Source organism: Megalops cyprinoides, chromosome 21 (assembly GCF_013368585.1).
Source record: "Megalops cyprinoides isolate fMegCyp1 chromosome 21, fMegCyp1.pri, whole genome shotgun sequence".
NCBI lineage: Eukaryota > Metazoa > Chordata > Actinopteri > Elopiformes > Megalopidae > Megalops > Megalops cyprinoides.
In genome coordinates, this window is record NC_050603.1 from 20,383,512 (window position 1) to 20,405,386 (window position 21,875).

Genomic DNA, 21,875 nt, shown 5'->3' on the forward strand with positions numbered 1-21,875 from the left:
AACGATGTTGGCGAACTGGTTATGATATACTCATGAAGAACGAGCCATAATGGTTGCATGTCAATGTGGTCATATATTAATTCATTGTTCTCCCCCTATTTCATACATTAAATGAGACATTTCCAGTCAGTAGCTATTTCAGTAACCCCCCCCTCCCCCAGTTCTAGTTCTAGTTCTAGTTACTGTTATTCTTATGTTTGAGAATAAATCACTATTGGTTGATGACAAATGGCAAGATATGATGTCACTGCAACACCTATTATGGCACTCCCACTTGGCCCCATTTCCAAGCAAGTGGTTCGTTGTTCTTAAATTACACCACGTGACAATGTAAGAACACATCTGTCTATTAAGACACGCCCACCTATTGGTTTCACCCTAACTTGCAGCCTGCCTAAATTGACACCCATTAAACATTCATTCATGAAACTAGTCCACAAAGTGAAGTGTAGCAAATTGCTTGACACAAGTAACTTTGAATGTTGGCCACAAATAACATTTTCAAGGTTGTTCAATATTAGGGTCACCTTTACCTGATTGGTCAAGCCTGCGACATGCAAATTAAAAAACGCAAAACGTCATTTCCTGGTTATCTCGAGCGCCATTTTTTCCCCTTTCAGGAGGAGGGTGATGCAGCACAATGAAAGAAATCCGCACGGCTGACGAGAAATAATTCCGTCGTATTAGCACCGCTGGGCGACTGCGTATTGTTTGGAGGAGCACGAGGGCTCATCTTTTAGTCCGAGTGCAGCTGTCTGCGGCCGTGCTGCGGTGTCACCGGCGGAGCGGCGCTCGCGGATTGGTGAAAGTAGACTTGACACAGAAAGCGAGAGCTCCCTCCTCAACCTAGACGAAAAAAAAAAGGTATCGTTCGCTAGCTAGCTACGGAGTCACGGGCGAGAGTGCAACACACTGTGCAGGCTAGCCACTCACAACCCGCTCACCCAGCTAGGCAGCGCCAACCTGTCTCGTCTCAGACAGTTGGTAGCTAGTTGTCTAGATGACTTTCCAACTACCTGTGCTCATTGTGGTTGCAAACAAGCTATGTTTAATATTTGAAATACCATATCTAGATAGCTGTCTGTCTGCAAGTGGCAATGTTGCAGCTAGTATGTAAGCAGGCTGACGAGGTAGATAGAATGACTAGCTACCCAGCTTGCTGGCAGGTTCACTTGCTAGATATATTACCTTTATGTTGTATTTTGCTTCGCCACGCTGCTGACTACATTGCAGTGCATGCTTAGTTTGCATCTTACCTAGATCGCATTTCTATTGGAACAGATTTTCAGCGAGGTATATGGTGCTAGTTAACTGGCTACATTGTTCTGAGTGGGGCTGGTTTTAGCTACCTCGCTTTTTGACTTTACTAGTTAACTGACTGCGCTTAGTTAGCTGAATGAAACAAATAGCTTGATAAAGAGACCGTGTTGGACAACTGACTAGATAGCTGTATGTTTAAACTGTGACTGCGTTCTAGAATCGCCGTCTCTTGATTCAGACCCAGCTAATGTTAGACAGCTAGTTACTGAAATAGCAGATGTCAAGTTACAAAGATGCTGCTTGACGTGCAGTGGTGGGGGGCGTTGCAAACTGTCTAACCTAGTCAGCAAATACATGTATCTAGGTGGTTATCCAGCTAGCTAGCAAGTTCATTTTTCCAACTGACAGTAAAAAAACACCGTCAGTTCACTCTTTTAATTTTGTATTCTTGGAGAAGTAAGTGACAGTACATTTGTGGTTGACCTCACTACCTAGCTACAGGCGATAATGGAAGGCGTAGCTAGCTAGTGAATTTGTAACAAACATATTGACTTACTGGAAAAGACTGGGTCGCCAGCAACAAAATATCTGGTAAGATGGTAATATTCAGTGTGTACTGATTAGCCTAAGGCAATAGATAGGGAAGATAGTTTAGTAGTGAAGTGTACAGGAGGGATTAGTAACTTAAGTCATGTTGCCATTGTGAATGAAGTCTCATGCCTGATCTGCGAGAGGTTGTAGTTAGCCAACTTGTACATTTTATTTTCTACTTTTTATGGTATGTTGCTAGCTGGACAGTTGTATTTGGAATTTATGCTGTTGTACATAGGCTATTTGTGACGTTAGCTATCGTCATTTTTTTGCTTTTGTAATGTAGTCTGTACCTCACGTCAGTGAAACAGTGACAAGTGTTTGCTTTGGACATTAATATTCTTTCTTTAATACACATTTAATTTAATGTCAAAGCAGGCTAAACCTTTGGGCCTAACTTTGTGTGAACTCCTGCACGTTCTAATTTTGAACATCGTCTCTGACGTAACTGAACGTGGAGTGGAATGCAGGCAAGTGATGGGCGCTACATTGTAATAACAGTTTAAAGTATGTGACTCGGTCTGTATACAGAAAGAATTTACAGCAAAACGGGTAACAACAGGGTGTTTATTTTTTGTTATAGTGAAATTACAAGTGGATTTTTGCATTAAAAAAAAAGATTGCATTCAGATAGACAGCATTTATTCCAGCCACAGTGGTGCTTTGTGTTTAACTTTGAGTACAAATTTGAAGCAACTTTTAATTTGTTTTTAACCTTTTTAACTCGGACCCTAGTCCCTAAACACAATTAGTGATTGTGTAAAACTGGAAAATTTAAAATTTATTCCTACGTACAAGAATCGCACGGAATATTTTCGGAATAAAGTTGATGTGTATTCATATCACATACACAACAGTTTGACTATACCCACCTCCTGATCACCCGAAAGAATCATAACCTACATAGTCATTGTAATATTTATTTATATGTTTATCTGCCAAAAGCTGTGTTGTTAACAAATGAGAACTGTCCCTCATTGACGAAGGTTCTTGTATTTGCAATGCAAGGCAAGTGCACACAGGATGCAGAATTGCTCATTGCATGCCATTATTATGAACCACAATCATTCTGCATAAGACTACTGGTGGTGTACCTTATGAAATCAGTGCTACTGCCTAATTGTATGGGGACATTTTGAACAAACAGAACAATGACATACAGAGGATATTAGTGCATGTGTGGGGTTCTCTTTGTTATGGTAGATTTTAATATGTTGAATTTTTCGTACATACAATAAAGTGTGATTACTTAAAGGTGTGATTAAACTTGGAGTTTTTTTTGAAAACACAAGGAAAAGTAAATGTATTCATTTAAACACATGAAAATAAAATGTATTTTGGGTGCCCCCTGGAGATAACTAAATGTCCTTTAGTTTGGGAGCTGCCTGTAGAAAATGGAATCTTGAAAACCCTGAGTGTGGAAAGGCATGTGGACCATCAATGGCAAACGCATCCATTATGTATAATGAACTGTTTGATTAGCTATTTTTTCTGTTTAAATCAGTAAGATTTGTGTTCATTCTGTCTGCTCTGCCTTCAGTGTGCTTTGCCCTTAAGATTTGGACTGTGGACTTTGGGTCAAACAGCCTGCTTGATATTATGGCTAACTTTTAAAGGGGGCAGTTTAACAGTGTAGTCTTTTGTGGTGGAAGTAAAGGACTTTTTTGTTATTAACTGCAATGTCTTCTGAGTTGCAATGGAAAAACTGCAACAAAATGGAAGGTTGGGAGGTGTAGGACTAGGCCCCAGCTGCCTTTTTTTCCATCTGGCACAGCGCAAGGCACGGTGTGATTGGTCTAAATATTATCCAATCAGACAATGCCATCTGGTTGCATTGCCTAGTGATTGGTTGTGGACTGTTGGATGTGTAATTGTTTCTATACCAATGTTAGCAAAATTAATAGAAAACCATACTTCAGAGTAACAAGCTCAAGGTGTTTGGTTTCATTTAATTAGCACTGCAGTATTACATCAGAAATAATACAGGCAATGAGAGTTTTGTAATGATGCTCAAAACTGTGTTAACATTGAAATATCGCATGCTTGGGTTATGTAAGTGAAATACCTGTTATGCCTAGGATCAAGTGTAAATTCTATGGATTCATAAAATATTTTATTGTCATAAAATTTTTGTACTACAGTTCAAGACTCCAACTTGACATTCCAAAGTTACTTGTGCAGAACAAAACATTGTGATTGATGAACTTATTGTAAGGAGAAAAGTAATTTAAATCATTTAAAAAAATTGTAAGCTGTATGTAAGCTTGTTAAACCAACTGTTGTTTTCTTCCTTCATTCTGAAATGATCAATACAACCCTGAAGTTACCCATTAAAACAGGGCAAAACAATACTCTTCTGGGTGCTAAAAATGCCCAGCATTTTCATTATGCTTTAAGTAATCTTACAAAAAGCACAAAATATTTAGGAGGATTATGTCTTTTTTGTCCTTCGACGTTTCGTTGATTATAATCACTGCCAAAATGTAATACTCTTGCCTGTATTCAACCTCACATGGTGTTTAAGTGCATTTAAATAGAAAGCTATGATGTGCATTATTTGTGGACGTAAGCTGAGGTGTCTGACTTGTGACCAGAAATGTGGTTTTAATGTACTGATTTCTGTGGCCTTCAGCTGTCATATCTGCTCTCCAACCTGCAATTTTTTTGAAGCTGAAACTGAAAAGGGTAGCAATGAACAAATGCAGAAGTAAGGATATTTTGGGTAGGGAGCGTTAATTAAAAAGAAATGATACATTTATGTTCTGTTTTTATGCATACAGTCCACCATATTTCCAACTCAGTAGGAATGAGGCAAGAGTGAGATTATCTGAATTACATCATAGCTCACTTGCGCAATAGGTAATGTTATCACAGTTACGCTTTTGCACTAAACGGTACAAATAATGAAGACTGCCTCCAAAGACGGAAGAGTACTGTTGTTGCTTCTTCAAAATTAAGTTTATCTAAGTGTTGGGCCAATTTGTCTTGCCTGAACGTATCGCCGATCTAGGTTTCCGATCTCAAGGGCCGTCAGTGTGTTCTTAGCGTCTTGGCCTGTGTTGAACGTGGCACATGAGCGGAGAGTTTGAGATGGGAAATGGGAAAGGCAAGAAAAAGTGCCACCTGGAATCAACAGCTGTTCATTCTTCTTTCAGGGAAGGGACAATGTATCAACTTCCCGTTGGTAATTTGGAAAAAATCAGAAGATCAAGGAAGAGAGTCAAAAATATTTTGTCTGAAATTGGACTTGAGAATTGTAAAAACTTGCTAGGGGTAAGTGTTTTTTTTCCCTACTTCCACCATTGTTGTGTTTGTGCTGAGTATTTTTCACTTTTTGTAGCCAGATATTTGCAACTAGCTGCAATTAGATTATGCAGAGTACAGAGAAGGTGTGCAGGCTGTTGTAAAATGATGGTTTAACAAAATTCCAAAATGCTTAAAGTCAGCAAGTGTGTAATTGTTTCGTCTCACTGCCCTCTGTGGTTTATGACTTTTGAGATGTATTTGACAAGCTGTTCTTATTAGTGATTAAGTATTCGTTTAGGTGCTAGCTGTTGTCTGTGAGTAAGGTAAAGAAACATCTGGAATCAAGCACTGTTAAAGTGATCTCTGCACATGGTCGCCCTCATTCAGTCAGTAGTGGATTGTGTTGTGCAGTTGGGTTGGGGGAAGAGGCCAGGGTATGTTTAAATCTGATTTAATACGTTGACATGTTCTCTTGTGTCTCGGTATTCATTACACTGCCTTTCCATTATGCCATACACGCACACTGAAAAGCTGCTTAAGGCAGCGTCCTCCCTAAAGTGCAGACTTTGGCTGGATCTATAGGGGGCCTATGTTTAAAAACAAGTAGACTGTTTTGCCTTTGATAGAGTGTGTCGCCAGTATATTTTCCTTAGCATTTCCGACGTAAGTCTTCATTGAGTGGGTATAATGTATGGGCACTTTGTGGGCTCAGCCAGTGAAGGGAGGAGTCATGCAGCAGAACTATTTTTTATGTGCTCTTGTAACAGTGATGTAAGGACTAGCCAATCACAGTGCAGTAGGTGGTGGTGGGGTACTTGCCATGTCACGTGATCTGGCAGAAAGGTTTTCTGAAAGGGAGCGCTTTTATTAAAGGAACAGCACATGGAGGAGTTGGCATGGTTATATAACAATCCATAGCTACTCTTGTGTTTTTCTGTTTGGGGAAAGAGAGAATTTAAGCCTTGAACGATTAGTATGCCAAGTTATTATAGTGTTTTAGTCTGACAATAGACCATTGTAAAATTGCTGCATGGTTTTTTTTTCCTCATCTGAAAAATAATTTAAAGTCTTGCTGCCATGTATCATATTGCCTTAGTGATTAGCATTCAGAATGGTAATTCTGTTCAGATTAACATTATCGACAATAAAAGGACAAGGTCCTTGTGACAAGCTGCAGAGATGAAGGAATTCTATCATTTAAGAAAATCAGTCTTATTTATTGTGAACTCTTGTGCTTTCCCCTTCTCTGCCAGGAGCTGCAAAGCTTTGATGCTGGTGACAAAACTTTTCATAACACAGACTGGGCTGATTTCACCGAAGGCCACAATGGGAAGAGGAGAAAAAAGGTATGCAACGATAGCTAATAATGAATGATGAATACATAATAGAAACGACACAGGGAAAGACTGGAAGGAGAACGTAGAGCTGCGGAGCTGATGGATAACATAAAATAGATAATAAGTAGTTAGCTCTCTCAGATGAGTGGTGCGGCCAAACCATCTGATGTCACACAGTACAGCCTTATTACATTTAAGACCGATTTGCATTGGAAATATGAACACATATGAGGGTGATTTGTTCATGTTTGCTGCAGTAGCCCACTGTTAGCTAGCTGTGTTTGTAAGAATGCCACCTGTCTATAAACCCTTTATGCACTTCTGTTCTGACAGGATTGGTGAATAAGTATGTTTGGGTGTGAGGAGTTTCAACGCTCACCACTAAACTCTCTAGATAATTAAAAATACCACACAAAGTACACATTGGTGTTTAATAAAACTTTTTTTGCCAGGAAGGTATAATAGGAGATTGTGGGCTCAGCTAACATTATATAGCTATCTCCCTGGAAAGCACCCCAGTTGTGATTATTGAGTTCTTTATGCAGTTATGTTAAAAAATGCCAGTAATTGGCATTCATACCAGATAAATAGCTAAGCTTTTCTACATGGGTGATATTTTTATTTGTCCCACTACAGCACCTGTCCCTCTGCATGTGTATACTGTAACGTTACACTTTCCTGTAGTGCACCCTAATCTCAAATTATTCTGTTATTTATGTTGCTGTGACAATATAAGAAAATGATAGTCTCCTGTTGGAGCATGGTATGAAAGGAAAATGGTAATCAGGTCCAGACACACTGACCTACTACAGATGACTACTGTTATTTTTTCCACTGGTGTCCTGGGCACCACATATAGCTAGCTATATTCCCCCAACAACTCTCTCGTATTCGATACACTGGTTAGTTAGTTAGCTAATGTAGCTAGTTGTATTTATTGTACTCATATATAAGACTAATCGTGACCTAATTTTCACGTCATTTAGCTGGTTATGACTAGATCATGACTGTTTATAATATAATGTTTACGGCACACATAGCAGGAAATAGCTACTAGCTAATAGTGTAATATTGTCTGATAGTGGAGTATAAACTGTGCTTGAGGCTGCATGTGTATGATATGCGTCTATCCACAGGGAGAGAGATTTTCTGGAAAGCATTCTAGAGATTATGATATTTTGGTTGTGGTGGAGTTTATCGTACCATGAAATAATTTCAGTTAAGATAATGTTGTTGCTCAATAAAAAAATATGGCTCTTTGATATGGATTCCTACTCCAGTAAAGGTAAAAGGATAATACATACATACCGTATCGGCCCAAATATGGCACTCCTGTATGGTGACCCTGCTTTTCAAAGAAGAGATTTTTTTCAAAAATTATAAAAATGACCTAAAAAGTCTACTGGTTCAGTAATCAGTGGGGGGAAATGCACATTTTCTATCTTCTATCTTAACATGGAAGTCAGCAATCTGACTGTGTTCCTATTTGTTGTCCAATAATAAGATTTCAATTTCTCCCAAAACTGGTCAGTTTTTCCAAAAACACAAATTAGTTTTGCTTTTATTATTGGTATTTTCCATATCAGAAAAAAAAACAGCACTTCAACATTTATCCAAATGCTTCAGTGCCAATCATTTCATTATCTTTGGTGACAGTTTTTACCTCCACTTTAAATATCATGATCTTTAATGTTACTCTTGTCTGCTTCCAGTTCCCAGCATCAACAGCAAGGTTATTCTCTCAGACGGGGGGCAAAATGCATTGCTGGATTTTCATAAGACTTTGATTGCTGTGATGCCACAGAATAATTCCAAATGAGCTGGTTTTATTGCTTTGTGAGAAATGAATGACTCATCTCAACCACATGTATGTCTAAAGAAGTTGCAACTGAATTATCCTTAATTAGCATCATAACTTTTCTCTCCCTTTGGTGCTTACCAAGCGTTTGATACACATTTTTGATGTGGTCACCACAGGCTTATCTGTTTTCCACCTGCTATGCTATCTGAACCCTACAACTAGTGAATGCAGGCTCTCTACTCACTACAGTCACTTAGGCTAAAGGGCTACCTTTAGGGCTGGGCGATATGGACCAAAAATCATATCTCGGTATTTTTAGGCTGAATCGCGATACATGATCTATATCTAGGTATTTTTTATGAAGTGGGCTAAATGTTCAGTTGTAAGTCAAAGCCACATGGGAGATGTGGAAGAATTTATTTTACCGGACAAATTTGAAACTTACTGGTCACTTTTCAATAACAGTCTATGTTACAAACACAAATATAATGTACACCTAGGTTGACGAATGACAACGACCTCAAATCAGTTTGACTATGTAATGAACAGTAACGATTGAGCAAAACGAACAGTAACGATTGAGCAAAACCTCAACATTAGCCGCTAAAATGTAGGCTATTACGAAACATCTGTAACCTGTAACATCTGTAGCCTGTTTAAAAAATGTAGCCTATAGGCTACCAGGTAACATTTTATTTTCTCCTTTTTTTCATTGTGGCAAAGTCCTCTGCTGTCGACTTCAAATCAAACGTGTCCAATGTGTCTTTGCAGCTTGCAATGTGCATAAGCCATGTCACTCTCTCCTCCAGATGACTTTGCAGTGCCGTCTTAATTCGATTCTGCAGAGAGAAGCCCTTCTCTGCTGGCACGCTTGACACGGGCAGCACACAGGCAATTTTAGCCAGTGTAGCCCAGTCGGGGTACAGCTCACTGAACTCATAAATAAAAACATTTCGCTGCCAAAACACGAATGTCCTGTTTAGGGATAGCCTTCGTTACTGCTCTGTTTTGTATGAGCATTATTACCGGACATTTTGACCAGCAAGTTTTTAATTTATTGGTTTTTTAATAAATTTTACCGGGCAAAAAATGGTAATTACCGGCTAATGGAAACCCTGGTCACAAGCACTTTTATTAAAATAGACTGATCGAAGTAAAATACAAAGACAGGGTTTCCTTCCCTGTTTGAAAATATACAGCTGCAATCCATGTTGCAGCAGAACTTGTGAGCGAGTGGGGCCGGGGTTGCGCGGAGAGTGTGAGAGAGGAGAGATGCAAACACTGTCACGGCTTTACGGAAGAAACAGGTTAAGTAACGCAACATTTAACTATATCGATATAAACGGTATTGTCTCATCTTATATCTCTGAAGATACATCGATATACCATAAAAAGTCGATATACAGCCCAGCTCTAGCTACCTTTTGCTACTTAGCATTGGCATTGGCAATCTTGACTAGCTTCTCGTTATAGAGCAAGTTGCATTTTTTTTTTTTAATTTATAGTCAGCTTGCCTTATTTTTGGCCAATATTGTCTGTAGAAGGACATCACTCACTGCTTAGATTTAAAAAAAAAAAAAGCATTTATAATTACATACTTGCAAGATGCATGAAATGGCAGGGGCAGTGTGGCGAAACACCAATGACTATAATGGAGTGCATTCCATACATATTTTTATTAAAAAAAAAACATTATGCTCACCAAATGCTCAAAGAAAGTTGGTAACATTCAATACACCAAATGACGATTGAGTGGGATCAAAATATAACCATGACAAAAATAAGACCTGTACTGCAAAGGTGCGCAGATAAAGATGTAAGATCCATATGATTTCAGCCACAATCAGCCAGTGAGACAGACTTGCAAGCTTGTTGATCACAAAGTATGCATGCAGTTATCCTTTCAACGTAGAGTTAATTTTTAAAAATAGCAAACCTTGCTTTCCACTCCCGACATCTGATACAGCGTGTATCGTGAAATACATCAAAGCTACGTCAAACGTTAAATTTTTTAGAAGAGTTCTCCTTGAAGAAGTGTAGGTGACTGTGCAGGCATAAAATATAAGATGTGTTGTGTAAAACAAAAACAAAAGGCAACGTAATTTTTTACTAATTGAAGTAGGCCTACCAAATGGGTTTTGATAGGACTAGCTGTCCAGTTTTGAAATACTCCAAGGACTTTGAAGTGGTGTCTTTTAAAACAATAATACTGTGAACTAGAAAACAATTTTGAAACTGAATTTTAACCATACTCTTAGGAACAAAGAAAAAATAATGTGATTATGTGTTATGTCCTCTTTTAATAAACTTCTAAGCTGAAAGAAAACTGCATGGTTGTGATAAATGATTGTGTAAATTAATATTAACCATCTGTTTTTTTTTTTTTCTTTTCAGTGGAAATACCGCACTCAGACACTGTGCTGCAGTCTGTGCAAGTTTTCAGCACGATCCTGGTACACCTACAAAGGCCACATTCAGCGGTGCCACGAAGAGGAGCAAGATCTGGGTTTGTTGTCTGTCTGCTCCTGCTGCTCGTTCATTGGCCACCCCAGGGTCATCGCAAAGCACTTCAAAATCTTCCATATCGGGCATTTGAAGGCCCCTGCGTTAGCGGCCCCGCCCCTTATGTCGCAAACTCCAATTGGACCACTGCCCCCGCAATCCAATGCGGTGGAGAGATACTCGTGTCGGAAATGCTCCTACCACGACACAATGATTTACTGCATGAAGAAGCACGTCTTGGTGAACCATTACATGTCTCTGCTGAACCGCTACTTTGGGCAGCGGACGGATGTGGAGCAGAGGGCCAAGGGTTCGAACTCCCTCAAGTTCTTCTGCAAGATGTGTTTGCTTGCTGCCGAAAGCTCGGAACATTTGATCTACCACATCCTGTCCTCTGACAAGCACAAAGAGCTAGAGGTGCACATCAACGCCTTGATATATGAACATGGCAAGGTTGGGAAGAAGTATCTCCCCAACCTGGCACCAAAGGCTGTGCTGCAGCATGTTTACAACACTCCTCTGGTTCCCAGGAATGCTGACCCACCGACAGGGAGCACCTTGGCTCTCCAGCGACCCGATGGGAGTCCAGTGACCGCGGGGCCTCTGTCTGGGACAGTGCTTCATGGAGGCCCTCATAACACAACCACTCTGGTGTGTGCCCCAGGGACGAGCCCGGCCTTTCTGCCTGCCCAGGCTTCAGCTCTGGTGCAGCTGGCCAGCGCGGAGGCCAAAGGCTTGCTGAGGCCTGGTTCGGCGGTGGCCGCTCTTCAGAGCACCCAGCCCCCAAGGGGGATCCCAGCCACCCTGCCCACGACAGTGGGGCTGACCACACCCCTGGTTCAGGCTTCAACGGGTGCAGCCCCGGCGAATGTCTCTCACAACGCCCCCAAACCGCTGCCGATCACGGCGGGTGTGCCCCCGCCACAGCTGCCACCGCCACCGCGGCCGGTCTTCCTCCCGCCGGGCGTTCAGGTCAACGTCCAGGGCAACCTGGGCCTGCGGGCACCAGCCCCCCAGCCCCTGCTCGTGACCCAGAGGCTCCCTCTGAACCAGCCCACCCCCCGGGGCACCATGCTCACGTCGCAGTCTCTCCTCAGCCACCTGATCCCCACGGGAAACAAGGTCAACGGCTTGCCCACCTACACCCTGGCACCCCTGCAGGTCACCATGCCAGTCCAGCCCGGCGGCGTCCCCGTCGTTGGCAAAGGGCCCGTCCCGGTGAGCCAGATCAACAGCACCGTCCTGCCGCAGCCAAACAAGTCGCTGGACGACTGCGTGCTGGACCCCTCTGCTGCTTCCAAACAGGCCAAGAAGTGGATCACGTGCCCAGTGTGCAACGAGCTCTTCCCTTCCAACGTGTACCAGGTGCACACAGAGGTGGCTCACAAGGCCTCCAACAAATCCAGCAGGCTGAAAGGGTTGGCGGCGAGAGCGCCCTTTTTGAAGAAGATGCCCGATAAAACGGTCAAATGCCTGATGTGCAAAGTCCTGCTGTCGGAGAAAGGACTGTTTGAGCACCTGTTGCATGGCCTGAATTGTTTGTATTGTTCAGGAATTTTCTACTCAATCAAACAGCTCATGGACCACACAAACACAGAGCACAGTTCTATGCAGAAGGCCAACTGTGACTATATGAGGCGGGAGTATCGGCTGTATACCGATGACTACGGCAACCTTTTGTTTCCGTACTTTGACATAAACACCACTGCCCCTAAAGAGCTAATGGGCGACAAGGAGTTAAACCTGGCTCTCGTCACGAGTTCTCTAGACCTGATCTTCTTGAAGATGTTTCCGGGGTCAGCCGTTCAACCGGTCAGCAGGCCGCTTATAAATAAGACTGGCATCACCATCTGCCCCTTCTGTCCCGAAAAACTGCACGGTGCAGAGAATTACAATCTGCATCTTAAGGTCAAGCACTATATTGTGCCCACTATCCATGCCATACTGAAGACCCCAGCGTTTAAGTGCATATACTGCAGTGGGGTGTATACGGGGAAAACCACGCCCAAGGCCATCTCCATCCATGTACAGCGATGCAAGTGCGCGCCAAAGGCCAGCAAAGATGTGGAGAGGCTGATAACCCCGGACCCCAACAGCCAGGCGGCACCCGCTGCAAACAGGCCCCCTCCACAGGCGCCTCCTGTGATCACGCCCGCCCCGCAGGTCACCGCCCCGGCACCCGTCCCCAGGGCCGCGGCCAACGAGACTGAGCTGCAGAGCATGCTGAAGCTCGAGATGGCGGTTCGGGAGGCGGTGGAGGCCAATAAGCGGGAGCGGGAGGCCCGGGCGGCCAAGCGGAGGAAGGTGGAGGTCCCGGAGGCCCCTCCGGACCCCCCCGTGTCGCTCGTCCTGGACCCCACGGGGATGGAGATGCGCTCCTTCGAAGACCGCAGGGAGTTCCTGACCAAGTACTTCAACAGGAAGCCTTACCTGACCAAGAAGGAGTTGGATCTCCTGGCCTCTCGCCTGTGGTTCAACAAGAGCGATGTGGCGTGCCACTTCGGCACCAAGCGCACCAAATGCATGAGGGCAATCCAGAGGAACAGGACTGCAGTTCTGCTGGGCTTTAACATGGCCGAGCTGAAGAAGGTGAAGCACGACCTTCTAATCCCTGAAACGGAACCGGAAAAAACAGCTGCTTAAATAGTTATCATAACTATAGCCATGTACTGATGGATTTAGAACAAAAAAGTGTACAGTGTACAATACTTTTTTTAGGAACTTATATAGTGTACAGTAGTCAAGTTACACAATTCTTTGTGCAGATTTATGCATTTTGGCCTAAAATGTATGCACTGCGGACAACATAAGTGTGGAGCATTGTTGGCAAATGGATGACTTCAGTTTTCTTGACTTAATGGCAGATGAAGAACTTTACTCCAGCATTGTCTCACACAGTTGACTAAGGACTGTGGAAAAAAATTGTAATTAGCAACAAGAGATGTTAACCATTGTATGCTTTATTCATTTAATACGCCTGTAAATTTTGGATACAAGCTGTTGACCCTAAGTTAGATTTTCTTTTTAAGCAATAACTTTTTTTGAAAATGTCTCTGTCGTACATAAGATGGCAGCATGTTTAACGGTAAAGAAAACTGTCATTAGCCTTGAAAATTGGGTGGCTGTAACTTACTTGTCATCCAAGCTTATGAGGTCATGTACCCCAATTTTTATTGAAGCATTTTTCCGTTAAGAAAAAATTTTATTTCCATTTGTAGAAATAAGTATTGCTCTGTTTATTTGAGTGTTTGGTCATTTATTGCTATGATTTATATTTAATCAGATTATTGAAGCTCAATAGCCTTATGTATTATTTATGTATGATAGCATTTTGTTTAATAGCACTGGGTCATCTGAGTTCAAGAGTTAAAGCACAACTAAGCTGAAAAGTTAGAGATACTGTTTAAAATTAAGGAATGTTAACAAATGAAAACTCACAGTTTGTATGACTTCCTTGTTTGCACATAGCGTAGTTACTTAGGCCTGTGCCAGTAGCATTTGGTTTCATTAATATCAGCAGCTACAGTGATATTCCATTTTTCCTATGGTAAATTGATTCGTTTCTCATTTTTACCATTCCCATGTTTAGTAAGTTCCATTGCTCATTTACGCACAATATTCCACATATTTGGTCTAGTGATGCTATATTGGTAACTACATATTCAAATTTAAATTTCCCATTTATCGAATTGTCCGATTTGTTGAAATTGCTTTAAGTAGTTCTTGTTCATCAAATATACATGCTTGGCTTTCACACTTTGACAGCTTTTTGTTTGAATTTGATGAAGGAGAACTTACAAATAAGGTACAGATCTGCACTGTTGGCATTTGTTAGTATGCTGAAACGATGTTCACAGCTCTCTCGCATGAAATGCTCTTCATCACTGAAAGAGGTCTTGGTTGATAAATGTATGAAAATTTGCCAGGAGACAACGGCAATAGTTTAGCACTGCTGCTTCTTTTTTCTTGTCAGGTTCGTCGAAATTCTGCCTAATTATAAGCTATGAAAAGTCATGATGGTAGGACGGTGCGATAGGTCATTTTGTGCTTGCACTGCGCAGTTACTGTAAAGGGCTTCAGTACTGAACTGTTCCCAGCGGCCTAACGGAATGGTGGTCTGAAATCATCCTGCCTTTTCTGCTATCCTAGAACCACTTTGTTTTTTTACATAACTTCATTGTGCCTCCACTTCCTCTGTTGGTTCTGCATCCTTTGACCAAAAATAATTTTTTAGTGTTGCCTACAAAGATGTATGTGCCACAACAATCCCCCCTTCCTAACATGGCCTTCCTGTTGCTGTGTGCGTGCATGCGTGCGCATATATTTTTTTTTCTTGCCAGTATTTGAGGGGGAGGAATATGCTTTACGTGTGGTTATTGTATGTTTATGTACATAACTTAGAAACGTAATGAATCAGAGAATTGATCTGGGTCATTTACCACGTTTGCAATACATTGTTGACTTGTCTTTTTATAACTCTTGTTTGTACATACGAAGTATCTTGGTTAGGTTTTTGTACACATATTCTACAATGATCATTGTTTGAAGACCAATTTCTGCAGTACAATCTAAAGTGGTCACCGGTCGAAGTTTATCGTTGCATATGTTGTATAAGATGTGTGAAACATTACAGTGAAGACTGAGAAAGATGCTTCCAAAAGACGGTTTATCTGGAATCAGACCCCAGACTGCTGATAGACTGGATCTGTGGCACCTTTGACTTGCTGCTAATAACATTCTTTCCTCACCAAGGGCTCATTTTGCTAGGTTTAACAAGTTTCACATGTGATCGCAGTAACGTTCAGTGGTGTCTTGCGTTACACCTCTCTGACAGGATAAGCTCTGCGCTTTCTGATCATAACTTGGATTGATTTCTGTTGAATTGCTTGCAGATTTCTACTTTTACAAGGGTAGAAATCCATTCAGTACTTAGGGGGCAATCCATAGACCCACTTCAAATGGTCTCATCTGCAGGATTCTGGCACTGACACATGTGACAGTTAAACTGTCATAAATGAGCTGTCACGGACAAGCTGTGGCTGGGTGCTGTGCATGTATGTTGGATGAAGCAAAAATATTTTGAAAGAACCATTTTTTCCCTTGCACCTTGTTCTCTTATTGTTGAAAGATGCCAAGCAGACCATACATACATTGAAAGTTTAAATGTTTGGTTTGTCAACTTAAGGTTTTTGTTGATCTGAACCAGTAAGGTGTTACGCCTATGTTTGTGATGCAATTCAGTCAGGAGAGGGGTTTGTCTCTTGGCTAAATGCACTTTGGAAGAATCACCTTCCCTCATCAGGGTAACGTTTCACATATGGCATACAGACACATCAAATGATGGATGTTTGGTTTGACCGGGGTGCGGATTTATCGTAGCGTGGACCGGGATCGTTTTGGAGGATTGCATCTCTAGATCTGTTCTGTTTGTGTCACTTGAAGCATTGTGTTGCAGTTGTACAGAATAAAGACTGTATTGATTAAATCGGATGTGTGCCAGTCCCATTCAATCACACTCCTATTGGACAGTTTGGATATGCGGTTTTTTCCAGTAATGGGTCATTTTTTTATCATTAAAACATAGACTGTGAGGAAATAGACACTGTCATCAGTTTGATTCCTTTTTTTTCCCTCAAAAAATGTGAATGTTTGAAATAAATCACCATGGAGCACTTTACAAGTTTATGTTGTGTGATGTGTGGCACATAGAATAATAAAAACAGCAAAACTGGCAAACATGAATCCCCTTCCCTTCAGTTGAGATACTTGAGATGAATTTACAAAATGCATATTATTAAACGGATGCTTTAACAAAGACTAAAGATTGAAGACATAAGCAACTTTTGTGTTCTATGCCCAGACATTCTAGATTTGCATTTAAATGCCATGAAATACTAGTGTTATGCATTTGCTCATTCTAAACTATGCATATACACTGCATTGGGGTGAATTCTGAATTGTCATTGCATTTGATACTTCGCCTTTCTGGTCTGGAAGCATTGGCATTTCTGCATGTTATACTACCTAGCATTTATATTTTATTTGAATCGTATGGTGTTTGCATAAATTCTAGGTCTTATTTTTGGGGGTGGGTGGCGGAGGTTAGATAACATGACAAGTACGAGTTCAGCCTAAAAACAATTATAGAAGAATAATAATTCGTTTTACAGTTAAATTTGGGGGGTGTAAATCATCTTCATTCACAGTATCAAACATTCAGCATGGAAGTATAATGATATTTGGCAAAAATTACCATTATGAAAGCCGAAGAACGTACTGGGAAGGTGAGTCGCTTGCCTGTACTGTGGTGCTCTACAAGTGCATTTGAATAGCTGCAAGAGTATCTGCTTATACCCCATTCTTATATTTCAAGTCAATTATATATTTACAGCTTCAGCTTGTTCTTTGAGGTGTTATGGCATCTACCTGCATGCTTTAGCAGAGGATACCATCTAGTACACAGACATTAGGGAAACGGGCAGCCTGTGATAGAGTCTTAAACACCCTTCTGTTAAAAACCTTTTAGGGACCTTCAGTAGTCATGTATAATCATCTCTGTCTGACATTGGTGAGGAGATCTGTGAAGTATGCATCAATTGAATCCAGGCTTATGAGCTATTACTGCCTTACTCAGTATTTATGCCCAGACCGAGCAGTTTTCTGTACACAGTTGCCTTTTCTTGTCTGTTCTTTCTTGGCTTTTATTTAAATCTGCAATACTTTATTTACTACACCTACTATCTCTACATTGCATATCTGTTCAAGCAGACTTTATTTTAGTTATTAACACAAATATCTTTTCATGGGCCTTACATGCTTTGGGAATGGATGCCCAAATGGATGCATATATTCAGTATATTTTCATCCAAGATGTAATATGTGTAATATGTAATATGTAGTACAACAGACCATGAAGGCATACAGAAATGCATAGGACGATTTCTTGCAACCCAGCTGGATTTTGTTGTTCCATTGTAATGCTGATGGAATGTTAAATGTGGCTTGGGATGGAAAACCAGTACTTTGGTGCTGTATTATAAACAATGATAAACTGTCAAAATAAGTACTTGGTGAGCTCACAATAGTCACCAGTGAATTAGTTTTTTTGTAAAAATGCTACTGCCCTATGCCTACATCTTCCTGTAATAATCAGAAATAAACTCCTGTATTAACTACTGTACTGTATAAACTACTGTACTGTTGTGGGTGTTTGTTGTTATTTACTACTTCATTGAAAACTGAGGTCCTCCAAATATATTCCAGATATTTTGTGTAATGTGTTTCACTTCTAATTGAACAGGCATAACATGCTAACCTGTTAATTTAACAGGCATAACAATAAATTTTATCTTTAAAAATAGGTCGCTGAGCAAATTGCAGAAGCTAATGGTGGATATTACCCAAGTTGAGTAAAAGTGTTTTATTGTCCTTTTAACACAATGCTATGCCACAGTAAGTGAACGGAGGATACTATGGATTACTATCATTGTCTAAATTAGCAGTATTTTAATTTTTGAAAAAACACTAAAGTTACGTTCTTAAATACACAAGCATTCATTCTGACATCGCATGTGCTTTGATTTCTGCTGAGAACTGGTTTGATTGCATACTCCTCAGAGCTGCCTGCCACCCTGACACTCTAGTGTTTTGTTTTGTATGGACCATGTGGCTTTGAACAAGCATAACCACGCGGATTTTTACATTGTAACATAAACGTTGTTACAAACGCCGCACCACTGATAGGAACCCCGAAACGCCACGCCCACGCGTCGCCTTCTAGTGACGTAAACACACACGAATACGTCGGCATTGAGTCGCCATTGAAATCCGTCGAAGAGGCAGGGAATTCTCGTCGTGTTTTTCGAGGTTTAATCATTTCCATAGCGTAACTTTACGCACAAATCAACACTCCAAGTCGTAAAATACAGTCATCTGTGTTTATTTATAAGGTAAGGTGTAATCTCTGACAGATTCTGGCTGGCTAGTCTTCAGTATCGCGCTTTGCTAGCTCTCTGGCTTTCTAGAAATTTCAGTCGCTAACGTCAAGTGAACGTAAGGAGTTGGAACCTTCTTGACATCAGCGAACTAGTGATTGTAGTTATCTTTATTTGCGAATTATTCTTGCCCGTTGGCAGTAATGTTGATCATTAAAGTTTGCGATTTACGAGTGGTCTCTTAATTTGCGGTAACTCTTCTAAGTTATGTTAGTATACCGAGTCTGGTAGCTATTGTTGTTTTCCTATGCAATTAGTTTAACGGTTTGTTTATCGACATACGTTTTTGTTTGTTCAGCGGACGGCTTCTCAAACTTTTCAAGATGTCGTACATGCTACCTCACCTCCACAATGGCTGGCAGGTAGACCAGGCAATCCTTTCCGAAGAGGACCGCGTTCTGGTCATCCGTTTCGGTCACGACTGGGACCCGACGTGTATGAAAATGGATGAAGTGCTGTACAGCATCGCTGAAAAGGTAACTCTTTAACCTAGCTCACGTCAATGAGCTAACATAGACACAACAGCTGTCTACATTGTTTAAAATTGTTCTAAATCACACTTTGAGAAGTTGGCATTTATTATTGTCAACATTTCGGCCTATAACTCGAAACTTCAATTGTGTACTTCGTTACTAAGAAATGCTGATTTTAAAATAACCACATTGTGATTTGGGCAGAATCATCCCAATACTAACGCTTTGTAAAACTTAGCTCGTTAGAGTAAAATAGTCCGCTTTAAGAGTCAGTTTAGGCTAAATTGTAATGTAGTATGTAATGCAGTGGGCGCAAAGAAGCATTAATAATGACTACTACTAATAAAAACTATTAAAATATTAAATGGTGTCTACCACCGCATAGTATCTGTAAATTACCAAAGCACCCAGCATTTAAATATTTGGGGAGAATGAAAACTGGACAATTCATCAAGTGCCTGAATGTCAATCAACATGGCAGGAATAAGAGCAATGCTTTGTACAACTGAAAAATGCTGCCATCTTGAGTCGTAAGAAACACAGCTGAGAAATTGGACACGCAGTAGCCTACGCTGTCTGAGCTGTCCGATCAAGAACTAAGGGGGCGACACACTGTTAAAACAAGTGTGAACCAGTCAGGCACCACAGCACCAGTTGTCATTGCAGGACTCTTAAAATGTCTTTCACGTAAATGATTTTATGCTGTAATTTAGCTGGTAACATTGACTGCAAGGTAGCTACCATAGGATTGTACCCAACACTTCATGTGATTTATTCCTTGTTTGAAAAATTTGGTGAAGGACATTTTTCAGTTTCTCAAGAGGAAAAAAAACCCAATGTCAATTTTACTTTTCAAAATGCTGCTGTTACAAATAATCTCTTTAACCATCCTAAGAATCTATTTATTCCATATTGATGTGATTTTTGTAATATGCATTGTACTTGCAAAAGTCATCTTTAATAGTGTTAGCAGTGTGTGAGTTCATCTTTCATGGAATTGGGCCGTCATCATATTCTCTCAGCTGTGGTTGAAAAAATTCTCAGGTGTGCAGAAGTTCTGTTTTAAAGATCATGTACATCAAAACTGTGATGTGTTCTTTGAACACTGTTTGAACTGTCTATTTTGGCCAGGCAAGTTTATTAATTTCCTCCAGGCACAATATAACCCTTCAGTGGGAAATTTGCTCACTCAGTAGTGAACAATTACAGCAGTCCTGTCATTACATTATTGACATTTAGCAGACACTCTTATCCAGAGCAGCCTCAATCGGTTATGTTTTTTTTCCAGCGTTATCAAATTATACAGCTGGATATTTGCTGAGGCAATTGTGGGCAACCTTTCGGAGTCCTACTCCTTAACCACTATGCTACACTGCCACCCTACCATGTAGGTTGATGGGGGAAATGTACTGTATATAATTAGTATATAGAGTGCATGTGTTATTTCTGTGTTCCATTCTCATTCTTTTGATCTTCTTTTCAGGTGAAAAACTTTGCTGTTATTTATCTGGTGGATATTACTGAGGTGCCAGACTTCAACAAGATGTATGAGCTGTACGACCCTTGCACGGTCATGTTTTTCTTCAGGTCAGTGTGTTTATCCTTTTTTTGTTGCATGTTACCAAGCACGTATGGAGTAGCCACAGGAGAACTGCTTGACACATAAACTGCTTATTGTGAAATAATTACTAAGGGAACTGATTATTTCAGACTCATATTGGAATGCCTCATAAGACTCCAAGATTTCTGTGAGGCCAAAATCCAAAGAAATGTTTGGTGGGATATGGCCAGCAGTTTAATCTACTTTGCAATGGTTTTCTTACGTGCTTGGCACATTCACCTAAATACTGTGTTGGTGTCTAGTGTTTGTTGTCAGAATTTTCACTCCCAGTGCAATAAATGCTGAATGACCATTGTAAGGTAAAATACTGATCATATTTCATTGAATAGTTCTAGGTGCCTTTTAATGCTTTGTTAAAAATTTGCCTTGAATTGTATTGCTCTGGCATGTGTATGTGTTGGATATGACCAATTAATACATCAGTGCATCTATAAAAACGTAACCCAGGGGGAGATGGGATGGTCATTTAACTCTTATTTTTCTTCATTGCTTCAGGAACAAGCACATCATGATTGACTTGGGAACAGGTAACAACAACAAAATCAACTGGACAATGGAGGACAAGCAGGAGATGATCGACATTGTGGAGACTGTTTACAGGGGTGCCCGAAAAGGAAGAGGTTTAGTAGTGTCTCCCAAAGACTACTCCACCAAATACAGATATTGAATGCCAGCTTCCCTGCATTTTTTTTTTTTTTGAGTGGTGCACTCTGGAAGCACCCATGTTCATCAGACATTTGAAACAACTTGCCTTTGGATACCGGACTATGGAGAGACTTGATGTGTTTTTAATTTTTTTTTGTAGTATATTAGTAATTTTTTACGGTCACAGGATAACGGTATGAGTTGTCCATAAACTTTCCTGTTTTGGTTCCTTTTGAAAGCCTCAAACACTGAGTAAAAGACTACTTTTAGGTTAACTTGTGAAAATTTTTGTCCACTGTTACCTTTGTGTATAACCCTGAATAAACTGCAATGATTAAAGTGATGTGTGGTAGTTTCTGATAACCAGTTCAGCGGTGGTTAATTTTGTATGCATCCATTTTGATG

General features: G+C 40.7%; 2 protein-coding genes across 2 annotated transcripts; both read left to right on the plus strand.

Moving 5' to 3' along the window:
• The first annotated feature begins 5,016 nt into the window (after positions 1-5,016).
• On the plus strand, positions 5,017-13,896 carry adnp2b (ADNP homeobox 2b). Its single transcript, XM_036515825.1, has 3 exons — positions 5,017-5,124; positions 6,351-6,443; positions 10,630-13,896. The coding sequence occupies exons 1-3, from the start codon at positions 5,017-5,019 to the stop codon at positions 13,378-13,380; spliced, it is 2,952 nt and encodes a 983-aa protein (XP_036371718.1). The 3' UTR covers positions 13,381-13,896.
• Positions 13,897-18,538: 4,642 nt separating this feature from the next.
• Positions 18,539-21,779, plus strand: txnl4a (thioredoxin-like 4A). Its single transcript, XM_036515606.1, has 4 exons — positions 18,539-18,686; positions 19,030-19,207; positions 20,688-20,791; positions 21,321-21,779. Exons 2-4 carry the CDS (start codon positions 19,055-19,057, stop codon positions 21,490-21,492), a joined length of 429 nt encoding a protein of 142 aa, XP_036371499.1. The 5' UTR covers positions 18,539-18,686; positions 19,030-19,054; the 3' UTR covers positions 21,493-21,779.
• Positions 21,780-21,875: the final 96 nt, after the last annotated feature.

What these genes read in the sequence shown, in the direction of transcription:
- adnp2b (XM_036515825.1), top strand. Translation starts at nt 5,017, where the DNA reads ATGTATCAACTTCCCGTTGGTAATTTGGAAAAAATCAGAAGATCAAGG. An exon ending in ATTGTAAAAACTTGCTAGGG is followed by an intron (nt 5,125 to 6,350) that starts GTAAGTGTTTTT and finishes CTTCTCTGCCAG; the next exon opens with GAGCTGCAAAGCTTTGATGC. An exon ending in ATGGGAAGAGGAGAAAAAAG is followed by an intron (nt 6,444 to 10,629) that starts GTATGCAACGAT and finishes TTTTCTTTTCAG; the next exon opens with TGGAAATACCGCACTCAGAC.
- txnl4a (XM_036515606.1), top strand. Translation starts at nt 19,055, where the DNA reads ATGTCGTACATGCTACCTCACCTCCACAATGGCTGGCAGGTAGACCAG. An exon ending in TGTACAGCATCGCTGAAAAG is followed by an intron (nt 19,208 to 20,687) that starts GTAACTCTTTAA and finishes TCTTCTTTTCAG; the next exon opens with GTGAAAAACTTTGCTGTTAT. An exon ending in ACGGTCATGTTTTTCTTCAG is followed by an intron (nt 20,792 to 21,320) that starts GTCAGTGTGTTT and finishes TCATTGCTTCAG; the next exon opens with GAACAAGCACATCATGATTG.